Consider the following 23,580-nt stretch of genomic DNA (forward strand, 5'->3'; position numbering starts at 1 on the left):
ACATGAGGACCTTGGGTCAAGAAAAGGAAGATTAGCTGCTCATGTTGTGCCAGTCACATGGGCTGTTAATAAAGTCCACCACTCATGGAAGGCACCTCTGTCTTGGTCCCACCAGGCCTCCCATTCCAGTAAGAGAGCTCCCAGGCCACCCCCAAACATCTGGCTTGCACGCACCTGCACCAGCAGGTTTATGCAGTTAACCTCCTGGAGGGCTTTCTGGGAGGATCTTATCTGCCAAGCAGCCTAATCTTCAAGACGTGCGTCCGGGCCATGACTGAGACATTGCAGCACGCGGGACTATCTGATGTCCTTACAGACCCACCAGAGTGAAAACGACCAGCGGCCGAGGTCAAGCATTACTGTTTAAACACCAACGGTGGAATTTGCAAATGGGTAAATACCATATTGTGAGCAGGAGCCAAAGAATTTGTTCAAAAACAGTTACTCAGTATGTGTCAGAAGGAGGCCTTGGTTACAGAGCAATGCAGAAGGGCCAACAAAATACAGATTCGGGTGTTTCGTAAACCTACCACGGCAGGGAGACTAAGTGAAACAGCTCTCCTGCCAAACAGAATAATTCCAGATGCTGAAGAGATAAATAAGAGGCTGTGATCTGTGGAACATCAGAGAAAGCTAGTTCCCTCTTAGAGATGGAAGTTCAATATGTTCAGAGGAACTGGAATAGCCCAGACCCCTCCAGCTTCGAAGAATCCATTCCATTCCATGCCCCACCTGCTCGGCTCAGATTTCAGCCCCCGGAAGGGCTGCACGCCTATTCTGGGAGCACCAGGAATACCTCTCAGGTTCTCATGAACAAAGCTGGTGCCGCCAAGCATCCACTGGCCTCTGGCAGACCCAGGACAGTGGGACCCTGCGTGCTGGGGTGTTGTGAAATCAAGAAGCTCTCCTCCCCCTTTCTGTGCATACTCAGGGCTTTCTAGGGTTTTAGCAAAAGAACCTTTTAGGAGGAGTTTGACTCACTGGTCTCCACCTTCATCGCGCTCAGGGAGGTCTGGAGCAGAAGACAAATCTAAGCAACACGGATTACTGAGGATCACCCTCCCTCCCCCAATGACAGAGGCTTCATTACTGGGTCCAGCTGGTCTTGTTAAATGTGTCTTCCCAGGAGCCCCCTCGGTGCTCATGCGAATGTAATCACGGCTGGTCAAATCCCCATGGTGGCTGGGCCTGTGAACCCCAGCTTGGGCTCGAACAGAGTCCCCCCTTTCAAAAGGAATTAGACTTTTTCTTTCTTAAAACTGTCTTAGGAGGCAGTGGGTCTGGACTATAGTCCCAGATACGAGCAATTTTCATCACAACATAAGGTGTTAATAATGTCCTTCCACTCATGCTTGTGTTGTTATAATAGGCTGAGAATTAACTCAATCTAAACACTGTTATCTGTAAAACCATCATTTTAATTTAGAGAATATATGGATACTTTTGTAAAAAACTATTAAACACCTAGAAAACTTAAAAAAAAAAAAAGTAACTGCTCTGCCCTCAAAGGGATTGGAAGAAATAATCCCCTAATCTCCGTAAACTCTAACAATGTTAGACATTTGCTGGGACTAACTTTGTTCATGAGAACCTGAGAGACATCCCTGGTGCTCCCAGAATAGGCAAATCTACTCCCAAATCTACTCCAAATATATTCTAGCTTTAAATTCCCATGAAAGGATAGAAGAGATAAAAATTCTTGTTGGAGGAATTTATCACCTGCCTCCATGTCTATAAATGATCCACGGACACAAAATACAGTCATTCAGATTCACTGGAACCAACTGTACTTTTGCAAGAATTCGTTCTGGCCAAGAGCTGGCAACCCAGGAATGGGTCCAGAGCTCCTAATTTCTGCAGCTGTCCCAACACTACTCACACACAGAGGTGAGTGCCAAAGTTGCTGCAAGATTCCTGTATGGAAATAATGCCATGTGTAGGGCAAATTTGACTTCTTCAAATGGCATTTACAGCAACTTGCCCATCACATCCTCTACATCTCTCTGAGGGAAGCAAGATGGGTATTGACTGCTTCATGAATATAAACACAGAAATTCAGGTGAAGTCAAAGAAAAGCTACCAATGGAGCCATGCTATCCTCAATAGATAAACTCCAATTGTGAGACCAGCTAGGTCTCCCTGTCATAACCAGATTCCCCTTGCATCTAAAGACAAAGCCTGTCCGCTTTGAGGCTAAGTTTAACATCACTTGCTTTGGGGCCAATTGGGAACTGCCCAGAGCACGGATGGACCAGTGCTGAGTGTGGTCTGACGAATAACAGCTGGGGTCCAGCCAAGAACTTCTCCCTTGCCAATTCTGCTCCACAAGGCAAGCCTTAAACTAGTGCAGGGGAGGAAATCCTCCATTTCTCAGCAGGGGACACTCACACTCCCACTGCCACTTTGTAAACCCACCAAGGAGAAAACATTTCAATACCAAGTTCAGGTGCCAGATGGAGCAAGGTGGGCTTACTCAGAACACCACCATGCTAGTTTGGCTTCAAGTCTATCCTTTTATCCTATGCTGAGATGTTGGGGTTTGGGATTCCGCAAACCACATTCCTGCTTTCCTCCCTGAGAGGCTCTGCCCATAGGAGATATGGGGCAGGGGGGAGCTATGAGGCTGGAAGAAGACGAAGGAATTCTCTCTAGGTTTGTTTCCTGTTTACCCTCTGTTGGCTTCCTGTCCCTGTCTGTTTCCACTGGCAACGCTTCTTGTCCACTCAGGCGGGGTCAATTCCTTCCAGAAGCATTTCAGTCCAGTTTTTGGTTTTCTCAACAATCACAGAACCAACCTCAGCCAAAGAGCTTCCCTTCCACAGAGACTGAGGTACCATCCCCACTGGAAATTTCCTCTGAGCTCAGGGACACCAGAACCAGCTGAGGAGCATCACCCACCCCGCCCAGTCTCAGAAATCTGAGATTCAGCCCACATGCCTCTTCTCCAAGTGCCTAACTTTTAATAAGTCCAATATCTCACCTTTGTTCCCCCAGCCTTGGGAAACCTGCTTCCTGCAGGTGGCTACCTCCACTAATACCCTTGGGTTCTCTTCCCACCTTTTCAGTTACCTGGTTAGAAATTCTTTCTATCAGATTATCTCTGGCATAGTAATTGGAGTGATTTCTGTGTCCTGCCTGGACTGGGACTCATTCACCCTCAGTTAGGTTCTAAGCATCTATGGCAGGAACTAGAGTGTGGGGCTTCCCAACCCCATCTGACTATGATGCTGGAGGGGATATACCTGCCCACCCACAGCCCACATTCAGATCTGGTTTATCTAAGCCAACCTCTGCACAAGCAGGGGCAAGTTCACATTTAAAGGACATAGTGAAATTTGCGGCAAACGGAGCTTAATTGCTGTACAATCTTGGGCGGAGGAGCGGGGGTGGGGGGGATGACTGCAGGGAGTCCCTGCTAAATATTTGAATGTTTCTCCTTGCTGGCTAGAAGGGAGCTGTATGGAAGCATCCTCATCATGGGTTTTCGAGAGAAGATGATCTTGTTATAGTTTGCAGTAGGATTTTCTCTGGCATCCGTATGAAAGTGCCTTGGCTCTGGGATAGTGGTAGGACCCATGGCCGGCATGGAGTATGAGCTCCACACCGATAACATGGTCTCTGACCTCGAGTCCTTCAACACCAAGTTTCCAGAGCACTTAGATGACTTTCTCCTTTTCAGCTGCGTGATGCTGGCTGGCTTGCTCTGCCTCGATGTCCGTTGGCTTTCCTCGAGTGCTTGCATGCATTCCAGATCTCTAGCTTTGCTTTTCTCAATGAGTCTTTTCACCATCGGGGACACATATGTGACATAGGCTGGCCAAGGGTTGTGTTTCTCAAGCATGTTCAGGGGAAGCCCGATGTTCTCTGTGAGTTCTACCAGCAAAGAGAAATACAGGTGATTTAGAGGCGCTTGCCTACAATGATCCAGTTCTTCGAAGAATTGGAGGGTATTGGAACCACATTTTGAACTTTTCCCCATCGCACATAATTGGCCTTAACACCCCTTGTATTCAGTGGGAATAAAACCAAAACCAAAGTTGGGAGACAGAATGACATTCCATGGGGTATATCAATTAAAGGAACAGCATGGTGGTAAAGAGCAGGGAACTTGGGAGTCCAGCAGGCTTGGCTTTAGATCTTTATTTAATATTAAATTGTTTACATTCTGGACTTCTATTTCTTTTCCACCAACAAAAATGGCTACCAGGAGGCCATTGTAAGGATTAAATAAAGCGATATATTTTAAGGGCTTGGAACAGTTCAGCTTAGGGCCTGAAAGCATGGGCTATGCAATTAGTCTGGTTGAGTCCAAATTCCTTCTATACCCACACCATCGCCGTGAACCTGAGAAACCCCTTAGCCTTTCTAAACCTTAGTTGCCTTATGTGTAAAATCGCGGTTAGAATATAATCAACTTCATAGAGCCTTCTGTGGGTTAAAGGAAATGTAAAGCTTTTAGCACAGTACCTGGCATGTAATAATCAGTAAATGGTAACTATGAACATTTTGGCTATGTCTCCTCTCCTGTACTGTTTTGTTTAATCCCCCAGTTAACTGAGAATGAGACCAAGGCTGACTAGCTTGCATAACTAGGGAATGGTGGGTTTGAATTCGGATCTAACGGGCTCAGAAATCCATAAGCTTTTCACTATAGTGCTGGCCAGAAGTTTTGGGTATTTGGGGTAGGGAGGCTTTACTAGAAAATTCTATTCATGAGTTTACCAAACATCTTCCTTTGTAGATACCAAATAATGGGCAGGTCAGTCCCTCCTTTTTCCCTCTGCAACTTCACTCTGTCTAGCAGAAATGCTTCACGATTTCGCTCCTGGTGGTGCTACATTCCCTGTTTTCTCAAATGGTGCATACTTTGATCATTTCAATAGGGGTTTGGGAGGCAAGGAAGTTAAAAGGTTGATCTTGCCATCTTCAACCTAAATTCAGTGAAAAACGTTATCACTGGGGATAATCAGAGACAATGCAGATTATACAGTTATTCCCAGGCTGCCTTGTGGACATTTAGGAGCTGGAGATTGTCTAGGGACAGATTTGTCAGTAAAGAATGTGTTGGGGACAGATGTTGGTGAGGATGCAGAGAAAGGGGAACCCTCCTACACTGTTGGTCGGAATGCAAGCTGGTGCAGCCACTCTGGAAAACAGTATGGAGGTTCCTCAAAAAGTTGAAAATAGAGCTACCATACGATCCAGCAATTGCACTACTGGGTATTTACCCCCAAAATACAAAGTAGTGATCCAAAGGGGCACCTGCACCCCAATGTTTAAGCAGCAATGTCCACAATAGCCAAACTATGGAAAGAGCCTAGATGTCCATCAACAGATGAATGGATAAAGAAGATATGGTATATATATACAATGGAATATTATGCAGCCATCAAAAAAATGAAATCTTGCCATTTGCAATGGCGTGGGTGGAACTAGAGGGATTATGCTAAGTAAAATAAGTCAGTCAGAGAAAGACAAGTATCGTATGATCTCGCTGATATGAGGAATTTGAGAACCAAGACAGAGGATCATAGGGGAAGGGAGGGAAAATGAAACAAGACAAAGCTGGAGAGGGAGAAAAACCATAAGAGACTCTTAATCTCAGGAAACAAACTGAGGGTTGCTGGAGTGGAGGGGGGTGGGAGGGATGGGGTGGCTGGGTGATGGACTTTGGGGAGGGTATGTGCTATGGTGAGCACTGTGAATTGTGTAAGACTGATGAATCACGGACCTGTACCCCTGAAACAAATAATACATTATATGTTAATTTTAAAAAATTAAAAAAAAAAAAGAATGTGTTGGGAAAGACTTCATCTCCCTGCAAGAGTTGTGTATTTTTCTGCCTGAGGAAGGCAAGATGTGTGACATCACCTCTCACTAAAAAAAAATGCACATCGAAGCTTCCAAGTGCAGACTTGATGATTCATCTTTGTCTCCTCCAAGCAAATGCAAAATGCAGAGATCTCAGGACGCCTGGCTGGCTCAGTCAGTAGAGTATGCACGCAATTCTTGGTCTAGGGGTTGTGAGTTCAAGACCCACATTGGGTGTGGAGATTACTTAAAAATAAAGTTTAAAAAAAAATACAAAGATCTTGCAGGTTAAAGCATTTGCTTTTATCTGGCAGAGGTGAAACTATACTTGTCTGGAACAAAATGAGCAGCATCTCTCCTTCATCTCCCCAGCATGCTGTATACTCTCTACCTCTGTAACAAGAGTGGCCGCCCTGAGCCCCACTTCTATGTCTTCCCACCCCAGATCTCTCAGCTTTCGCTCTCAGCTCGCAGCAGGAGCTCCCATTGCTAAGGCCCCAAGCCTTACCTTCTTCTGTCTTTATCTTTCTTGCATCGATCATCTCCATCACTAAAGAGTTCTTCACATTGAAGGCCCAAAGACCTTGGAGGAAAATAACACCTGTTAGCCAGGGCTACCACAGAGTGAACTGAGAAAAGAGGATGCACTTTCCATGGAGCTGGGGGCTAGGTGAGCTCAACACAAGAGGTCACAGTAGATGTCGTTTTCTCTACCAGGATGCAAGCATGGTCATGTTACTGGGCCGAGTTTCTGCCTCCTGGCTGCACTTCTCAGCCAGCAATGGGGGGAAGGTGATCATGCATGTGGGCAGTTTGATGGGAACTGTGGTCTAGTGGTCCTCAAATGGGAGGGTGAATCTGCCCGGAGGGCTTGTTAAAACACAGAGTGCTGAGCCTCACCTCCAGAGTTCCTGATTCAACAGTCAACGTTCTAAACCAGAAGTGGGGAGGGAAATGCTGACAGTCTGTAAGGTTTTATTATCAACTCCTAGTGACAGGAAACAGGTCCAGGAGATCTCTGTAGGTCCTTTCCAGTTCTAAGACTGGGAAATGAGCATCTGAGAAATTTTAGCCAAGAGTTCATTATTTTGTATGTTCAGTTTGGCCATCTTTGTGGCCCTTGAACATTTGAAATGCCATGGAGCATTTCTACCATCACGTGCTAGTGAAAAAAGGCTCAGATGGTTTTTCACAAGTACCCCAATGATGATAGTGCTATGGGTCAGGAGACCACACTTTGAGAACCAGCAGTCTAGGGCAGTGCTTCTCAAACTTTAGTGTCACCAACATTGCTTGGAGACCTTGTTAAAACACAGACACCTGGACCCACCCACCCTGCGATTCTGATTCAGTAGGTCTGCTTGGGAGACCTGGGAATGTGCATTTCCAAGAAGCTCCCAGGTAAGGCTGCTGGTCTGAGGACCACACACTGAGTAACACTGCTTTAACTGAATAATGATTCTACATTTTTCTTTCTGCTGCAACATCCGCAGGGGTTGACGTGCTCGTGTGTGAAACATTCCCCTGAGATAAGCAAATTCCCAGGTTTTCCACCTCCTTTTTTTCTCCCAACCAAGGAACCGCTGTGGTATGCGAGTATGTTACTGACAAGAACAAACTTAAATCCCACTATATTTCTAAAGTAAGTTATTCCCAATGTCAGCATTTTGTTATAACACACCTAAAAAAGGATAGCGTCCTAGACATTTATTCATACTCTTTTTTTTGAAAGCTACTTTTTGTCAAACCTGCTCAGATCCAGGCCTTATGGGGTCCCTACTGTCCCGTCTTAGTGGTAATCTTTCATGACAACACATTTTTAGGAGAATTCACAGTATCATTTTTCTGAGGTTAAAGAAGAAATAATGTTCACATAGTCCTCTAGCCTACAGCTTCAGGTAATAATAAACAACAAAAAAAGAAAGTTCTATATCTCCTTCTAAGACCCTGGATCTCAGGATTGCGGGCCACCCATCCCAAGTCCCCAGTGATGTAAAGGTTGTAACCCCAGTGCTCCAATGGAAGAGATTTCTTGACTTATCCCCCGTATCTGCAGAACTTTTGGAAATGTATGATAGGACTAATCCATCGGGCCAGATGATGGGAAAATGTTTTGAATTCATGATATTTGGGGAATTGGGGGATAATGCCTTTCATCCTTGCTTCTCAGTTTCTAGCTAATGAACCCTGAAGCCTCAAAGAAGCTCAGTTCTTAACAAACCATTTGTCTCAACGCCCACGTGCATTTGTTATAACCCAACATCTTGCTCAAAACTTCTCACCTTATCTCGCGGGACCACCTACAATAGCCTGCTGTGGCTCCTGAACAATTGTGTAGAATGGTACGTTTTTGCCATGCCTGCTAATGCAGGCAGGGAAACCCAAGGCAGGGAATGTTTGAGACGGCCTCAGAACTCATGGGGAGGACTTGTTTGTTTGAAAATAAAGGAGACAAATAGTTGACATTAAGTCTGAAGACAAGCTGTGGGCTTTTATAATTTCCTTCAACTCTGGCACAAAGGTTCCATTTTGTCTCCCCATAAATGAAATGCAAACCAGCAGTCTACAGACAGAAACAGCATTGATGGGAGGGGCAGGAGACATAACACTGAAGTGGGTTTCTTGTTTCTTCTACAGGCACAAAGGCCTATGTTCGATCCACTTCGTTTTCAAGCCCAGCTCCTCCCACCCCAACCCATCTCTTGTCCCACCATTTCCAGAATCTCATCTGATAGGCTGGCAAGGAGTGACACTTACCTGGAATCTGACACAAATTTGCTACCTTGATCATGTTCATTACTGTCTTAGGACCTCCATTATTTCACTTGGGAGATCAGGATGAATCTCTGCCTGTTTCTCTCACAGAGGTTATGGCTGTTATAATAAACTGTCCAGAAACTAAAGTGCTTTTAAACCAGCAGTCCTCCAACTTTACTGCATATTGGAACTACCAGGGATCTTTTAAAAATTCATATGCTCCCACCTGCAGCACTGTGATTTAGTTGGAATGGAAAGAAATACAGCCGTCAGAATTTAAAAGCTTGGTTCTAATCCGCAGTAAGGTTGGGGAACCACTGTTCTAGAAACCAAGTCAAAAAACACTGAAGATTTATGGGGTATTTGCTACTTAGAAATGGGAAACAGGTTTGGGGGCTCATTCAGTCCTTTTGCAGTTTTAAGACATACTAGCTTTGAAGGATTCTTGGATATATATGTATAAATATATATATATGGTGCTGAATGTCAGTGGCCTTTAAGCATTTAAAAGGACCATAGCTCATTTCCACTACCACCTGCCAATACCAGAATTTACTTGGATCAAAGGACAGCCAGAGCCTTAAAGTACTAAGCTAAGAAAATTGGCTGTGGATGGTATCCTCATGCAAAGCTAATCTCACCCTCTGTCTGTGGCCACAAGCTGCATTCTTATCTCAGGAAACCATCTTGCAAAGGGATTTTGTGGATTCCAGGCAGGACTGATGGATGAGTGCATTGCCATAAGTCAACCCCACTCAGACTTTGTAGCCCACTAATGCTGTGGGAGTAATGCCGTTTGCATACTCATGATGGGCAAAACATTATCTCAATCCAGTGTTTCCTAAACCATGTCCCATAGAATGCAAGAATCTCTCAAGATGTTAATTGGTGTTACTCAAAGATAGGGGGCAAAAGGAGGTCACCTGTAAGGCTACATAGATTGTTTAATCCAGGGGGCAGAGCAGGACTGCCTTCAGTCAGGGAAGTTTAAGGAATGATCTGTTAAACCAATTCCTTTAGTACAGCACTTCTCAGAGCCTTTAATATGCTACCTTGCTCTGTAACCCTGCAAAAGGGACATTGCTATGCAGTATCTGCTCATCTCATTTGACCAGGACCTGATCCATCCGTCCATCCATTCATTCAATAGGTAGATCATATCATGGAACTAGTAACCAATAAACGTTCGGGTGGATTCTAAAGCACTGTCCTTCTGCATCCTTGTTTTGGAACTCTGAGCATCAGAGGCAGTGATGACATAAGAGGATGGAAGGATGAACTTGCTCAAGGTATAACCAGATCTTCAATGACTCACTTCCTCTGAAATCAGCCTCAGAAGCTCAGTCCCACAAAAGTGAACGTGAGGGCCTTGTGCTCCATTGGGAACTAGACCTATTTTCCTCTGTTCAGCCTCTCTCCTCTCTCCCCTGCTCCAAGCTGCAGGCATTTTGTCTTGCTTGCATTTCATCTCCCACTCTTCTCCTGGAGCCATACCTAAGAGCCTTGTCTGGCCCCAGAAGGAGAACAATTTCCCAAACAGGAAACTGATGTGGGGTGTTGTTTCACCTCGGCCTGCTATCCACCAGCCCCTCCACCTCGCATATCCTCCCCTGCCCTCTGTTCCCTTTTCTGCCCTCTGGCTACTCTTCATTTATTTTGGCTGAAGAGGAAGCTGCCACTTAGGCTATTAGCATCTTGGAAGGTTTATCTCTAAGATCAGCAGAAATGTTCCTGTGCGTACATCAACTTGATGCAGTGTGTGGTTGATGTGTTGATGTCCATCCCAAGTGGCCTGCCCAGGAGACACACAGAGCCCCCCTCTTACAGGCCAAATGCATGCTCTGACCCCCTGCATTCCAGGGAAATACAGTGCACATCCAACAAGCTTCCCATTAGCCCTGCCTCATCATGACTCTTTCCGCCTCACTACCCTGCCCCATCCCATGGGTGTCATGGAAACTCTTGTCATAGCCTCACCTCTACTTGGTGGGCTCTAGGGGGATACACACTCGATAATGGTTTGATGTGTCTTTAAGGACACTGATGCTAGGGAACATGGGAATCCTACAACTGTTAAGACAGAGGAGAGTGAGAGTGGGGAGAGGCAAGCTGATCTCCACCTCTCCGTACGCAACAATGTGCTGGCCACCTTCCCATCCTCATCTTTGCCCTTCCCCAAACACATATACTCCCCTCCAAAGAGAGGAGAAATAAGCCCATTACTGCACTCTGTTAAGCTGTACCCGATGGACAGCATAGTTGGTAGCTGTCAACATGTCCAGATATAGACCATGCTTCTCTCTGGGGGAAGCAACTGTCTCTAACTACGTCTAGGGTGGGGAGGTGGGAGTCTAATCAGAATTGCCCATCTTCTAACACAGACCTAGCATTACTGATTCACTATTTATGGTGATTGGGAGGGGGATACACTGTTTCTCGAAAATGCTTCTGTCCTCTACATATTTTCTCTAAAGATTATGCATGTACTTTGAGAGAGACAGAGTGGAAATAAAGTTCAAGTACCTAAGGCCAAGCAATAGTCATTCATTAATGCATGCATTCAACATTGAATTCCAAACCCTACACTTTTAATGCATGCAGGTTGCGCTCACCCAAAACACTTCATGAATTCTCCACATTCACCTCTTGCTTTGGGGTCTGCCCTCCTCAATGTCAAAGGCTTACAGGGCAGATTTGTTTTCTGTGCCAATAACAAATCAAACAAGAATAATCCATGTCTTCTTCATCATCAAGAAAGAAAAGCAGAGAAGTCTCTGTGCAGAGGCCAAGACGAGTCCCAGGACTCACTCTGCAGATGGTTACTGAGCATCTCCATGTACCAGGTACCGTGGTGAGTGCTGGAGACATAAAGCAGAATGAGGCACAGCCTTGGTTCAAGGAACTCACAGTCCCTTGAGGAAGACAGACCACAAGCTTCCTAGCTCAGCCTGGGTGGGGAGAGATGTCAAGAAACAGATTTGAGAAGAGAAAATGTGTTTGTGCTGAGTCTTTAAAAACAAGGGAAATGATGGTCAGCAGGCATGGTTTAAATGCCAGCCTCAGTGTTTTCAAATGTTGAGTGATGTGCTCAGGGCCCACATTCTTCTTCCAGTATGCAGATCATAGAGGCTGTTTCCAAATGGTATCCTTTCTGCATGTGAACTACAGCGTTGAGTGGCTAAAGGAACACTTTACAAATTCACCACTGGAAGAATCACTGGGCATTGTATACCTATCAGGTAGAGCTATGGATCTGAATTTTATATTTACCCAAGGTCTATTCAGTCATAAATATTAAAATTTCCATTTTAAGATGTAACATGAAGACCCATTGGGCACAAAGCACATGCGGTCATATTATCTATAGATCAAGTTCCAAATCTTAACATCAAATTTCCAGAGCAAGCCAAACAGGTATAGTCAGAGGAGAGCTTTTCAACCTTTTCCTTCCATGGACATTTTGGGACACTTGTACATGGATAGGCTAGACAGGTAGGAAAGATGTGGAAAAACAGGCAGCAAGAAATAGTCTTATAATTTCATAGTCAGGAAACCAAATATGAAAGGCTGTCAGCAGTTTGAGCTCAGAGACCTTCTCTCCGCCTGACAGCTGGCTCATGAGCCATGGGACTGTGAAAATGTGTGGCCCCACGATGTTTAATCAATCAGAAAAAGGAAGTCCTGCTTCACTGGAACAATGGGGCATTGTGAACCTAGAAAACACATGGGGGAAACAGGCAGGCATTTCCCAGGACTGGCCTCAATCAATGGGCCAGACCACCCCCTTCTGAAATGCTCAGAGCACTAGGAATGCAGGCCAGTGTTTGTTTTGAAGAAGGTGACTTGCATTTGAGACTTGGCCTTGAAGCAAAGCACTAAAGTAGCTGCCTTCTATAGGATTCAATTATTCCATCAGCCTATTGGCAGCATGTCCTCAGTATCATATAGTTATCCCAGTTCATGCCAGAATGTGAGAAAATCCACGCGTCGCACATTGCTTGCACCCAACTCTTGGGTCACAGACAACTCTCAATTGAGAGTTAAATGATTAAATAAATAAGAGTCAAATGATTAAATAAAAACTCTCGGGGCGCCTGGGTGGCTCAGTTGGTTAAGCGACTGCCTTCGGCTCAGGTCATGATCCTGGAGTCCTGGGATCGAGTCCCACATCGGGCTCCCTGCTCGGCGGGGAGTCTGCTTCTCCCTCTGATCCTCCCCCTCTCATGCTCTCTGTCTCCCATTCTCTCTCTCAGATAAATAAAAAAAAAAAAAACCTTTAAAAAAAAAAAAACTCTCAAATGTCTGGGGTTGAGTTGTCCCCACCCAAACCACAATCTATACTAATCATCCTCCTGAAAACTAAGAGTTTGACTGTGCTTTGTCCCGGATGTCCTCATTCATACTCAGCAACAACTTTAGTCCTAAAACAACGTACAAAATGGAAATGAAACAAAAGGAAGAGGTGACGTTTGGGACTGAGGCAAAGGAAGGAAAGTTTTGAAGATAGATACTCAGCACTATTACAGGTGGAAGGTGGGGTGAAGGAGGCTAATGTCAATGCTGTCCCAAGATAGCTCTCTCTGATTAGCATAGTCCCATACTCCTTCTTGCATGTGGCCAGCCCCCTCATGCACTAGCAGATTGTGGGGAGGAGTCAGAACAAATCATCACCTTTCCTAGAAAAGCAATTCAAGGCATGTGTCATCTATGATGGCCAGTTGCATCTTGCTGTATTTATTTGCATGTGGCTTCATAACAGAAATTATACATCAGCATTATAGAAAGTTTGGAAAACATTATTTTTTAATTTCATAATCCCACTTACCAACACACATTTATCTGGTGCTCTCATTTTTGGCTTACATAGTGATGGCCACAAAATGTACATATCCTTCTGAATCCACCATTTTTGTCCTAACATTAAGATCGTATTTTCTCATGTTCTTAGAGTCCTCATGGTTATTTTAGAGGCTGTTTAGTAATCCATCAAGTGAATGAACTATTATGAATCATGCCTGCATTTGGGGATTTTAAGGTGTTCCAATTTTAGCCGCTGTAAGTGATGGCAGTATCTTTTAAAATGGAGAATTCATTGGTGCCCTTCTGTTGTTTATAAACCTGTGTATAGCAAGGTGCTCAGGAAATGTTGGCTGCTGGTTTTTAGTCTCCCAAAGGTCTCAGTACTGCCAAAGCCACTCCCCTATCAACGCTGAGAGGTGATTTGTGTCCTCCCTGCTCCCCTGTCTTCATGGACAAAGAGCAATTAGGATATTTGTGGCCATAGTCTCTAGGGGTCCTACCATCTCCAAGGTCTGTCGTTCACTGGAGCACGACCCATAGTGATGAGGTCAGAGACTAATACAAAATCTGTGAGCAACTGCTCCCAGTGCCAAAATGAGGCAGACTTCAGGCAGAAGAACTGTAGCTAAACCCCACCTCTGCCACCCCATCTGGAAGGGTTGGGAGAGAAGTTAAAAAGAATCAGCTCCCTGGGGACAAGACCAGCTGTGCACAGGGAAATTGCCCCTCAAAAGCAGCCTGCATGTTGCAATGCTTTAAGACTGTATTGCTAGCAAGGAGATAGCAATGAGAGCAATGAAAAATACTCTAAGTTTTCAAGGTATGGTGCCTAGAGCTCAAGGCGTAGGAGCCAAGTGAAAGCCACTCAACAACTGTCTCCAAACAAGGAGGTACAAAATATTCCAGCCAACTGTCAAGACACTGGGTGACTGCTGAAGGAACCAAAGAACCTCAAAAAGCAAACCAATTCCCTATAAAAGAACAATGAGCATGAGCCATTTAGTGAAGGGGCCACCAATTCCAACTCCCCACTCCTCCGCCCAGCTGTAATGAGACCATTCCAGCAATATCACTCCCAGTTGAAATCATATATGCTCTTGATAAGGTCCCTGAGTCATCAAGAAATTGTCAAATTATGTGCCATTTTTCTAGTGAGAAAGCAAGGAAGTATGAAAAAGATCTTTCCAAAGTTTACAAGTTTCCTCCAGCAGTATGCGAAGGGAGAGGGTGCCATTAACTTGGGAACATCCATATTTGTTCTCTGAAGTGACTGAATAGAAAGGGGGGGCCTCACTGGTTATATGGGTTGACAAAAGTGGTCCCTTTTGCTCTTGTTTACTCAGCAATCTTCTGAAAATTGACATATCAAATTACTCAGGTATATGTCCCATTACAAATTATTATATTGGCATCCTGAATTATTAATCATTTTCCACTGAGTGTGGTCAAAATCACTTCCCCAAAACCGTACCACTCTACCTCTTCAGTACCACTAGGACCTTGATAGTTAACCAAAACATGCTCCTAAGACCCATCTCTCTTCTGAGAATAGATTCTTATTTCTAGCCGTATATTAGACAAGTTTCTCTAAGTGTTTTGTCTTTTCATCCAATTTAAACCTGTTTGAAACTAAGTATCTGTTATTGCACCTATATTTGCACAAACATCTCCTCCATCTCCATGCCCTGCGTCTGTCAATGGCATCACCATCCTTCCTGACACTCAAAGTAGAAATTCAACTCCTCCTTCCCTCTCACACTCCAAATTCAGGCTCTGATCTCCAAATATGTCTTCCCACCTTTATTCTTTGTCCCTCTAGCTCATCCTCCATATGGTGGCTGCGAGAAGTATCATTTATAAATATATTAATTTATCCATTCAACAAATATTTGCTGAGTGCTCCTTCAAGCACTGTGCCAGGCATGACATTCTAATCAGAGAAAAACAACTGAGAAGGTTCTGATCGTGTCACACTTCTGTTCAAAAATTATTTACTACCTATTTCCAAGAATGCCCTTTCCTTAAAATCTAGTCCCAGAAAAGCCTCCCGATCTGGGCTCTGATCACTACGACTCACCTCTGCACACACGCACAGACACGTGTGCACTCAACTCCCCACTGTTCCCTCACACTGGCCAAGCCCTGAGCATGTACCACTGCCTTTGTCCTGAGTCCTCTTCTCACTTCCCACTTCTAAGGGGCTGCATGTCCCCCAAAACCCAAAGCATAGCTCAACCACTCAGAGAAACATTTCCTAACCCTCCCAGGGGAGAAAATCTGTCCTTCCCCTGTGCTCTTGGAGGAAGGCAAACATAACCCTATTATAAGTAGCATTTACAACATTGCGTGAAGAAAATTGTCAGGGATCAAAAGGTGTAGGATTTATCTGAAGCCTTAAGTAAACTGATAAAATTGTGTTCAAAATCTGAAAAGCTGAGGATAAGAAGCAGAAATTTGGAGACACCCCCACCCCTCTACATCCCTGGGACTTTTCTGCAACAAATGCTTTGTTGGATCATCACCATAGGATGTGCCCTCTCTTCTCTCAGGGGAGGGTGGTTTTTTCCCTGAGGACCCACAGTTTCTGGACCTGGAGGTGGGTGTTCATCTTCCTTACTCCCCACTGCCATTCTCAAACCATTTTCCTCCCTTCTTCTTTGAAGCTCATCCTATCAGGCCATACCACCCCTTTCCCACCTGGTTGTTGTCAGTCTCTGCCCCTCAGCCACTGACAACTTCAGCTTCTGGTACACTGGCTTCCTTTGTACCAACATCACCCCATTATCAATAGTGGTTTCTTCATCATCTCACGAGTGATGCATGCATACTGCCTTCCCTCCCACTACAATGGATAAAGTACCCACATTCTTATCAAAAAACACCTCTCCACTGCATCCCAGGCTCCTCCCCCTCTTATCTTCCAAAAATGCAGTGGTCATGGGTAATAGTTGACCACCCTCGTGTCCTTGAAACATCTTCCTACTTGGCTTCCATAACATCATACAGACCTGTTTTCCTCCCATTTCACTTGTCACCCTCCTTTTCAGATTCCACTGATGGTTTCTGGGCTCCTTTCTTTTTTTCTATCTCCACATGTCCCCAGGATGACATCAGTGAGTTCTGTGGCCTTGAAGCTCATCTATTTGCCAAATCTTAGCACTAACTTGACCCTGTCCCCAAAGACCAAACGTATAAATCCAACTGCCATCTCTACATTGTCATTTGTATGTCTAATAGGACCTCAAACTTGTCATGGCTCAAACACAACTCTCCACCCTACTCCCTAAAATGTTCCTCTCCAGTCTTTCCCATCTCAGAGAGAGGCACCATCGTTCACCAAATCACCCGATTCAAAAATGTCAAGGTCGTCTTTGATTCCTCTTGCTTCTTCACTTAGTACATACAGTTCATTATCTTCTCCCCACTCACACTCTATTATTATGTAACTCTTCATCTCCACCCTAGTTCAAGACATCAATATCTATTCACTGGACCACTGGACACCTGCTCACTGGTCTCCCTGCTTCCACTCTTATGCCCTTACAATTCCTTCCCCACAGAAGACCCAGAGTGATCATTTTTAAATATAAGTCAGATTAAGTCATTCCACTTCCAATACCCCAATATGCAATGCAAATTCCTGACCTTGGCCTACAAAGCTCTCCTTGATCTAGCCCCCACCTACCCTTCTGGCCTTAGCCAGTTTCACTCCCCCACCACTCACTGCAAGGCCACACTGGCCTTCCTCCTCTTCTCAAGCCCACCAAGTTTGTTCCCATGTTAGCATCCTTCTGCAGCCTCTGCCTGGGATGCACTTTTGCCTGATCTCCACATGGGTTGTTCCTTCTTACAAGTCAGGATCCAGCCTAAATGTGAATTCTTCGGGAGGCCTTCCATGACAAGCTAGAGTAGCCACCAATCTCTACCAAATCTCCTATTTCAATTCTGTGCATGGCACCATCCCTGACTGATATATATCCTATGATTTATTCATCTGTTAATTTTCTCATAACCAACTAGGAGGTAGGCTCCATAAGAGCAGGGATCCCATTCATCACAAACTCTGTCCCCAGGCACTTGGAAGAAAATCATTAGATAAATGAATTCTCCTGCAATTGCCACAACAATCATCCCTGGAATTTCTAAAAATTTTTGGAAATCCAAACATCAGGCAGCTACATGCCTGTGCAGGGGGCACAAAAGGAACCATGGACTAAATGACCTGACAATAGCTACTATGAAAGAAGGTCGATTGGAAAGGTGAGACATCACCCTAATAAATATGACAAACAGATAATGGCTCGTGAGAAGAGCTGGGTTCATGTCCTAACAACAACACTTACTGCTTCCAAGTGGGCAATCACTTCCCCTCTCTCTGAGCCTTAGGTTTGCCCCATCTATAAAACGGAAATGATACACCTCTCCTGTAGGACTCTGGTAAAGATTAAATGAGACACCTCGTGTGAAGTGCCCAGAAGGAGCAATGCTCGGAACCACAACCATCCAGGATTCAGGCTTCATGAAGAAGCTAAGTGATTATTTATGATTATAAATTAAATGCATGCTCCCCCCAACGCCCCTCCCCACCCCACTGGTCTCCTTATCTCTCCTCCCAGGACTGGTCCAGTGACACTTCCCTTGGGAGCCCATTCAGCCATGCAGGTGGGCTTACACGTGCACCCCCTTGTACCTCAACTCTCAGGGCCGTTTGTCCCACTGTCTGTTACTTAGTTGGTATACATCGCTCTCCCTTCCTACACTGTGTTTCTTAAAGCTCAGAAGTAAGATCTTTAATTTCCAGTCAACTCCCAGCCCACATGTTGTCTACTTTGAAGACTAACTATGATCATGATCTAAGGCCAGACTTGCTTACCTTTTTCTGATCTCTTCTTGTCCTCCCTTCTCCCATCTGGAAGCTCTTGCAAGTCTCTGGTGCAGTTCATTTAACTAGGTTTCTGGAAAAATAGAATGAGAAAGGTAAATTTGTAAAACACAATATATTGTAACTAATATGGATAGTTTTGGGGGAAGTGGACAGTGGAATGTATAGAAAACTGTTACCTACAGTTAAAAGAGAAGATAACAATTGCCAATCCCCCCTGAGGTCAAGGAGGGAGGGAGTCTCTTGAAATTGGGGAGAAATATTTAGTTACTAGTCTCAAATGAATCTTTCTAGGCACAAATATACACAAGTAGTATACAACGAAACATCACTGCTATCCACATCGAAAATATGTGTGGGTAACATGCCAGGAAATTTTGAAGTTCTGACAAAAGGAGTTTTTATTGAGTCAGAAACCCAATTAAACAACGAGGGCTGTAATGTGTCTCCTTGGCATGGAGGAGGGATGCACTGAATGCTTTTAAGATCCGGGAACAGGCCCCTCATGGAGTGTGTTGTGTGGACATCCTCTGCCCAACAAAGGTCTGGCCTTTGAGATGCACCCTCGTGGAGCACCACAGCACCAGCTCTCTCCTTGCTGTCATTGTTGTGTTTCTGGGGTACCATTGTGTATTTCAACATCTCAAGAGGGCAAACCAATAAGAGAATTAGCCAAAGTTCCTAAAAAGGCAAAGCTGCCTAGTAAACAATTGTTTGCAGCAAAGTATGGCATAGAATGAAGAGCATGAGCTCGGGACAGTCCAGCAGATTCTTAGCTGTGTGACCAGAAATAAGATACTTCAACTTCCTAATCTCTGTGTTCTCATCTATAAAAGAGGCGCAGTAACAGGAACTATGCTTGGATGGCCATGAGAATTTTTGTCATAATTCATAAAAAACATTGGGCACAGGCCTAGGCCCATGGTAAGAGCTCATTGGTTAGATTGTGGTCATCATCATGAATGCAGGACTGTGATATTGTCCACAATTCCAAAACAATGTGGTCCAGGTTTCAGGCTGGAGAAATTAACCAAATGTGTCTCCTCAAAAATGGACAATAAATTGAAGAACAGGGAAGAGATTGGAGCAGTGAGAGGTCAGAGGATGGGCCTCCAACAGAACCACTGCCATACTGCTGTCCCCACATCTCACCCATCCCACCCCACTTTTCAAGTCTCAACAGCCCTGTTATACCATCTGCTCGTCAAAATGACACCCACTGGAGATCATCCCTGAGCCCAGGCAGGTCTGAGACATTTGTGTCCACCTGCAGACATACATGTGTTCACATGCACTCATACACACACATAGCCCTGAGTAGAATATCTGTACAGTCCTTAGGATGAGAAAGAGTCTATGAGCTGCACACACACATGTATACACATGCATACTCAAACACTGTGTAACTCTCCAAAGTCACCAGCCATGCCTACCATGCAAACTTCAGTTTTGATATACCCTGTCCCAGCTGGGTTCTATTTCTCTTCTCAGGTCACTGCAGCCCTGGTCTAGAATGACTTAATGAGCAAACTGGGCCAAGAAGTCTCACCAGATTCCCAGTAGGAATAATCTGGAGACTCAGATATGCAAACAACTTTAAAAGGGACTTGGGGTGGAGCACAGAATTGCAGTTGGGAGAACTGGTTTTAAAATCCAGCTTCATTTCTTTATGTCCAATCTTGAGCAAGTTACTTAATCTTTCTGAACCTCGGTTTTCTCGCATCCAGAATGAGAAACATCCTGCCTCGTGGATTTTTAGAATGATCCAATTAATTCAGTCAAAAGCATTTCACGACCCATAAAGATCTTTCTAAGTCTGCTTTTGTGTTGAAGACAATGAATCCTGAACTAATGGTATAAATTTCATTCTCTGGTTTATGACCAGGGCTCGTTTTGGTAACGAGAATACTGAATAACATTGGCACCCAAGGTGAGCACTAAGTGAACTCTAGAGAAAGCATCTGTGTTGGGGAGCTCTATTCATAAGTGACAAAGACCACAGAGAGAGGGCTGTCTTGGACTCATCTGCTTTCCTTGGGGTGAAGGTGGGATGGGATGGGAGAGTGGAGTTTAAGTGTATCTAGTTTAGAAGTTTAGAATCATTTGCCCCTGAGAAGTCCTCAGAAGGCTACACCAGTGAAGGTACCCACCTCCCAGGAGGAGTAAGAATGGACACAAAGCTCTGTTCCCTCTGCCCCTCACAGCCACTGGCTTATCAGAACTACTGGGGTGGCAGGGTCCACAGGCTCAACAGACTCAACAGCCACTGGGCCCAAAGGCCTGTGGTAGGCAGCGTCCAAGATGGCCCCCAATAACTCTCTCCTGGTGTTCACATCCTTAGGAAACTCCCTCTCCTTGAGTATGAGCTGCATCTAGCGACCCACTTCCAACAAATAGAATATGGAAGAATGGTGGAATGTCACTTCTGAGGTTAATTTACAAAAAAGTATGGCGTCTATCTTGAATATGCTCTCTCTTGCGCTCTCTCTTATTCATTCTGAGGGAAGCCAGCTGCCATATTATGAGCTTCCCTATGGAGAAGCCTCGTGGCCAACAGCCAATAACCATGTGAGTGAGACTGGAAGCAGTTCCTCCCCCAGTTAAGCCTTCATATGGGACCACAACCCCAGCCAAAGCCATGACTGCACCCTCATGGAGAGACCTTGACACAGATGCACACAGTTAGTTACTTCACACTCGGATTCTTGACCGACAGCAACTGCAAGATAATAGACGTTTGTTGCAACTGAGTCTCGGGTAATTTGTTACACAGCAAGAGGTAACTGATACCAGACGAAGCCCCTGAGACTAAGATGGAAGAGAGCTTCCTACCTTACCAGCCAGTGAGGGTGATCTTCTCTGCATCATCCCACTCCCATCTCTAGGGGACCATGCAATTTCTACTGGAAGAAGGGAATTTATCTAAGTGCAGAATTATAGCTATAAAATACCACAGAAATAAAGCCATCCTGTAAAAGCCAATTTTGATAAGGCCATTTATGACACAGCAGATATAATGATGTGGCCAGAGAGTCAGGGATGGAGCAAGGTGCAAAGTGGGGCTCAGAGACTGTGCTAGAGCACTTGCCTTGCATAGTACTTGAGAGATATAGGAAGCTGAAATTTTAGAGATTTCTTTTTAAGACCAGGTAAAAAGGTCCTTGGCATAAAAATGGCTTTGTGAAAGCAACCAGATCAAAATGTCAGGTTCTATCATGGAATGATTTTATCCAACCCCACCACATACTCTTTGGGCTTCTCCTCAGTCCTGAAGACAGGAGGATTGCCACCAATCTTTCTTTCCTGCTTGTGCATGCACAGGCATACACATACATAAAAGGGATTCAGGAGCAGGTTTCCTGGGTCCAGAAGCACAAGGTCTAAAATGATGTGAGTTTCAAGGCCACCATCTGCCCCACGCCCTACTTGGATTTGGGCTGTTCAAATTCAACAGACTGAAAGGCACCTGCCCAGAGGCTGGAGCTTCACCAAGAACTCTACAGAGAGCAAGTCCTTGTGGGGTTCCATGAGAGTTCCCCCTGCTTTGCTCATCAGCTCAGAACACAAGAATGAAGACACTGTTTACTGTGGCTGGTGGAAATGAACAGTACCTTTATATTAGAATGGATTCCGTTAGTTTCCTGAAGTGTTCTGTCTTTAAAACCATTGACTTGGGGAGCCTGGGTGGCTCAGTTGGTTGAGCCACAGCCTTCCGCTCAGGTCATGATCCCAAGATCCTGGGATCGAGCCCCGCGTCGGGCTCCCTGCTCCGCGGGAAGCCTGCTTCTCCCTCTCCCACTCCCCCTGCTTGTGTCCCCTCTCTCTCTGTCTCTCTCTCTCTCTGTCAATTAAATAAATAAATAAAATCTTTAAAAAAAAAACCATTGACTTATCAACACTTAATGAAGAATGTCTCCCATGACCACGTGGTTGTGTGGTTCTGAGAGATCCATTCAGCTCTGTTGGGGACAGTTCCTTCCAGTCCGGTTTTCTAGCCCTCATGTCTCTAGGCCTCTCTGTGCCTCAGTTTCCCCCTGTGTAAAATTAAGGATTTGGGCCTCCCGTCTCCCATCCAGCTCTGCCCTCCTGGGTATCTCTGAAACCTCATACCGCAGGACCCAGAAACTGGAATGTACTCTGGTTTCCCAATATCCCACCAAATGAAGTCCTTATGAGCACAACTTCTGGGTTTATACTAACAGAGAAAACACTGCAAGCCCTGACCTTCAAAACTCAGCTTGTTCTCACTCCCTGCTGTGTTTCGAAAAAGAAAGGCTAACTTTTGCCCTCTAGGGTGGGAAACGCGAAAGGCACAAGCCCAGGGCTCAGAGTTGGGACCACAACAAAGCCCTCCAGGGGCAGAGCCCACAGAGCTGGCGCTGACAGTCTTTCCATCCACCGAGTGGAAATTCTAGATGCAGAAGGTGCCCAGACGGACCCTGATTTTCCTCCCCTGCCAACTGCCGTAAACCTGTTTCTGTCCCGTTGGAGTTGCAACATGGAGCCAGAAATCTGGAAGAATTTAACACCCAGTCAGTTCAGACACAGGAAAACATTGTTCAAAGCAAACACTGGAATCCCTCCCTCATCATCCAGGAATGTAGAGCCAGCAGGGTTGAGATCAGCAGCTTCTCAGAAAAGCCATCGCTCTGCTGCTCTGCTTGGGGCTGTGGCCCAGGAGGGCCAGGAGAGGCTCCAGAGCTGTTTTCTGACTGAGACACGGTCAAGGCTGGGAGGTCAGCACGCGGGGCCTCTCCCCTCCTGGGCAAACATGGGCAGTGCTGCCCGTAGCCTCTAGCTACAGAACTCGCAGCTTCCCTGCCGGACCCAGCCTGCATGCAAAGCCCTGTCCTGTCCCTGAACTTGGGAGAGGCTCAGGAGGCAAAGTGCCCTTGGAAACTGAGAGGGCCTCGGGATGCTCCGGGATTTTCCATTTCCTTTGCCTGTGGCGGGCTGTGAAAGGGGCACTTTTCCTCGAGGAAGAAAGAAAGCTCTGTGTGCCCAGCAAGGGTGCAGCGCCTCTAACCAGAAGACGTGTGCGCTCCATGGGACGTGGCCACCAGTGTTCGCCCCGCTTGGACTGAGACTTAACTAATTCCATCTCTCCAAAGCCCTGTGCCAGGTCCCCACCCCATCTCCTCTGGCCCTGGAAGGTCCGGCTTCACCCAGGGGCTACATAATGGATCCAAGAAAGACGTTACGCATTAAATCACGTGTGTCACTGTGTCCCCTCTGCCTCAAATTCTGCCTAAACTCCACCCATGTAGATGCAGGCTTGAACCGAGTTGTTAAAATCTTTCTGACAATCAGTATGTAGGACAGAACCTGCA

At 45.4% G+C, this 23,580-nt stretch overlaps 1 protein-coding gene across 2 annotated transcripts in view; it reads right to left on the minus strand.

Moving 5' to 3' along the window:
- Nucleotides 1–1,625: 1,625 nt before the first annotated feature.
- Nucleotides 1,626–23,580, minus strand: part of CDRT4 (CMT1A duplicated region transcript 4) — a 42,681-nt gene continuing 20,726 nt past the window's right edge. For both annotated transcript variants that reach the window (XM_045889818.3, XM_054511042.2), the window contains exons 2-4: nucleotides 18,242–18,323; nucleotides 6,320–6,394; nucleotides 1,626–3,873 (exon numbers count right to left, since the gene is read on the minus strand). In XM_045889818.3, coding sequence (XP_045745774.1) covers nucleotides 3,416–3,873; nucleotides 6,320–6,394; nucleotides 18,242–18,311 — 603 coding nt within the window. In that variant the 5' untranslated portion in view covers nucleotides 18,312–18,323 and the 3' untranslated portion in view covers nucleotides 1,626–3,415. The remainder of the gene's footprint in view (nucleotides 3,874–6,319; nucleotides 6,395–18,241; nucleotides 18,324–23,580) is intronic.

This window comes from Mirounga angustirostris, unplaced genomic scaffold, assembly GCF_029215605.1.
Source record: "Mirounga angustirostris isolate CCGP_5_RB_7025 unplaced genomic scaffold, mMirAng1.0.hap1 SCAF_17, whole genome shotgun sequence".
In the NCBI taxonomy this organism is placed as follows: domain Eukaryota; kingdom Metazoa; phylum Chordata; class Mammalia; order Carnivora; family Phocidae; genus Mirounga; species Mirounga angustirostris.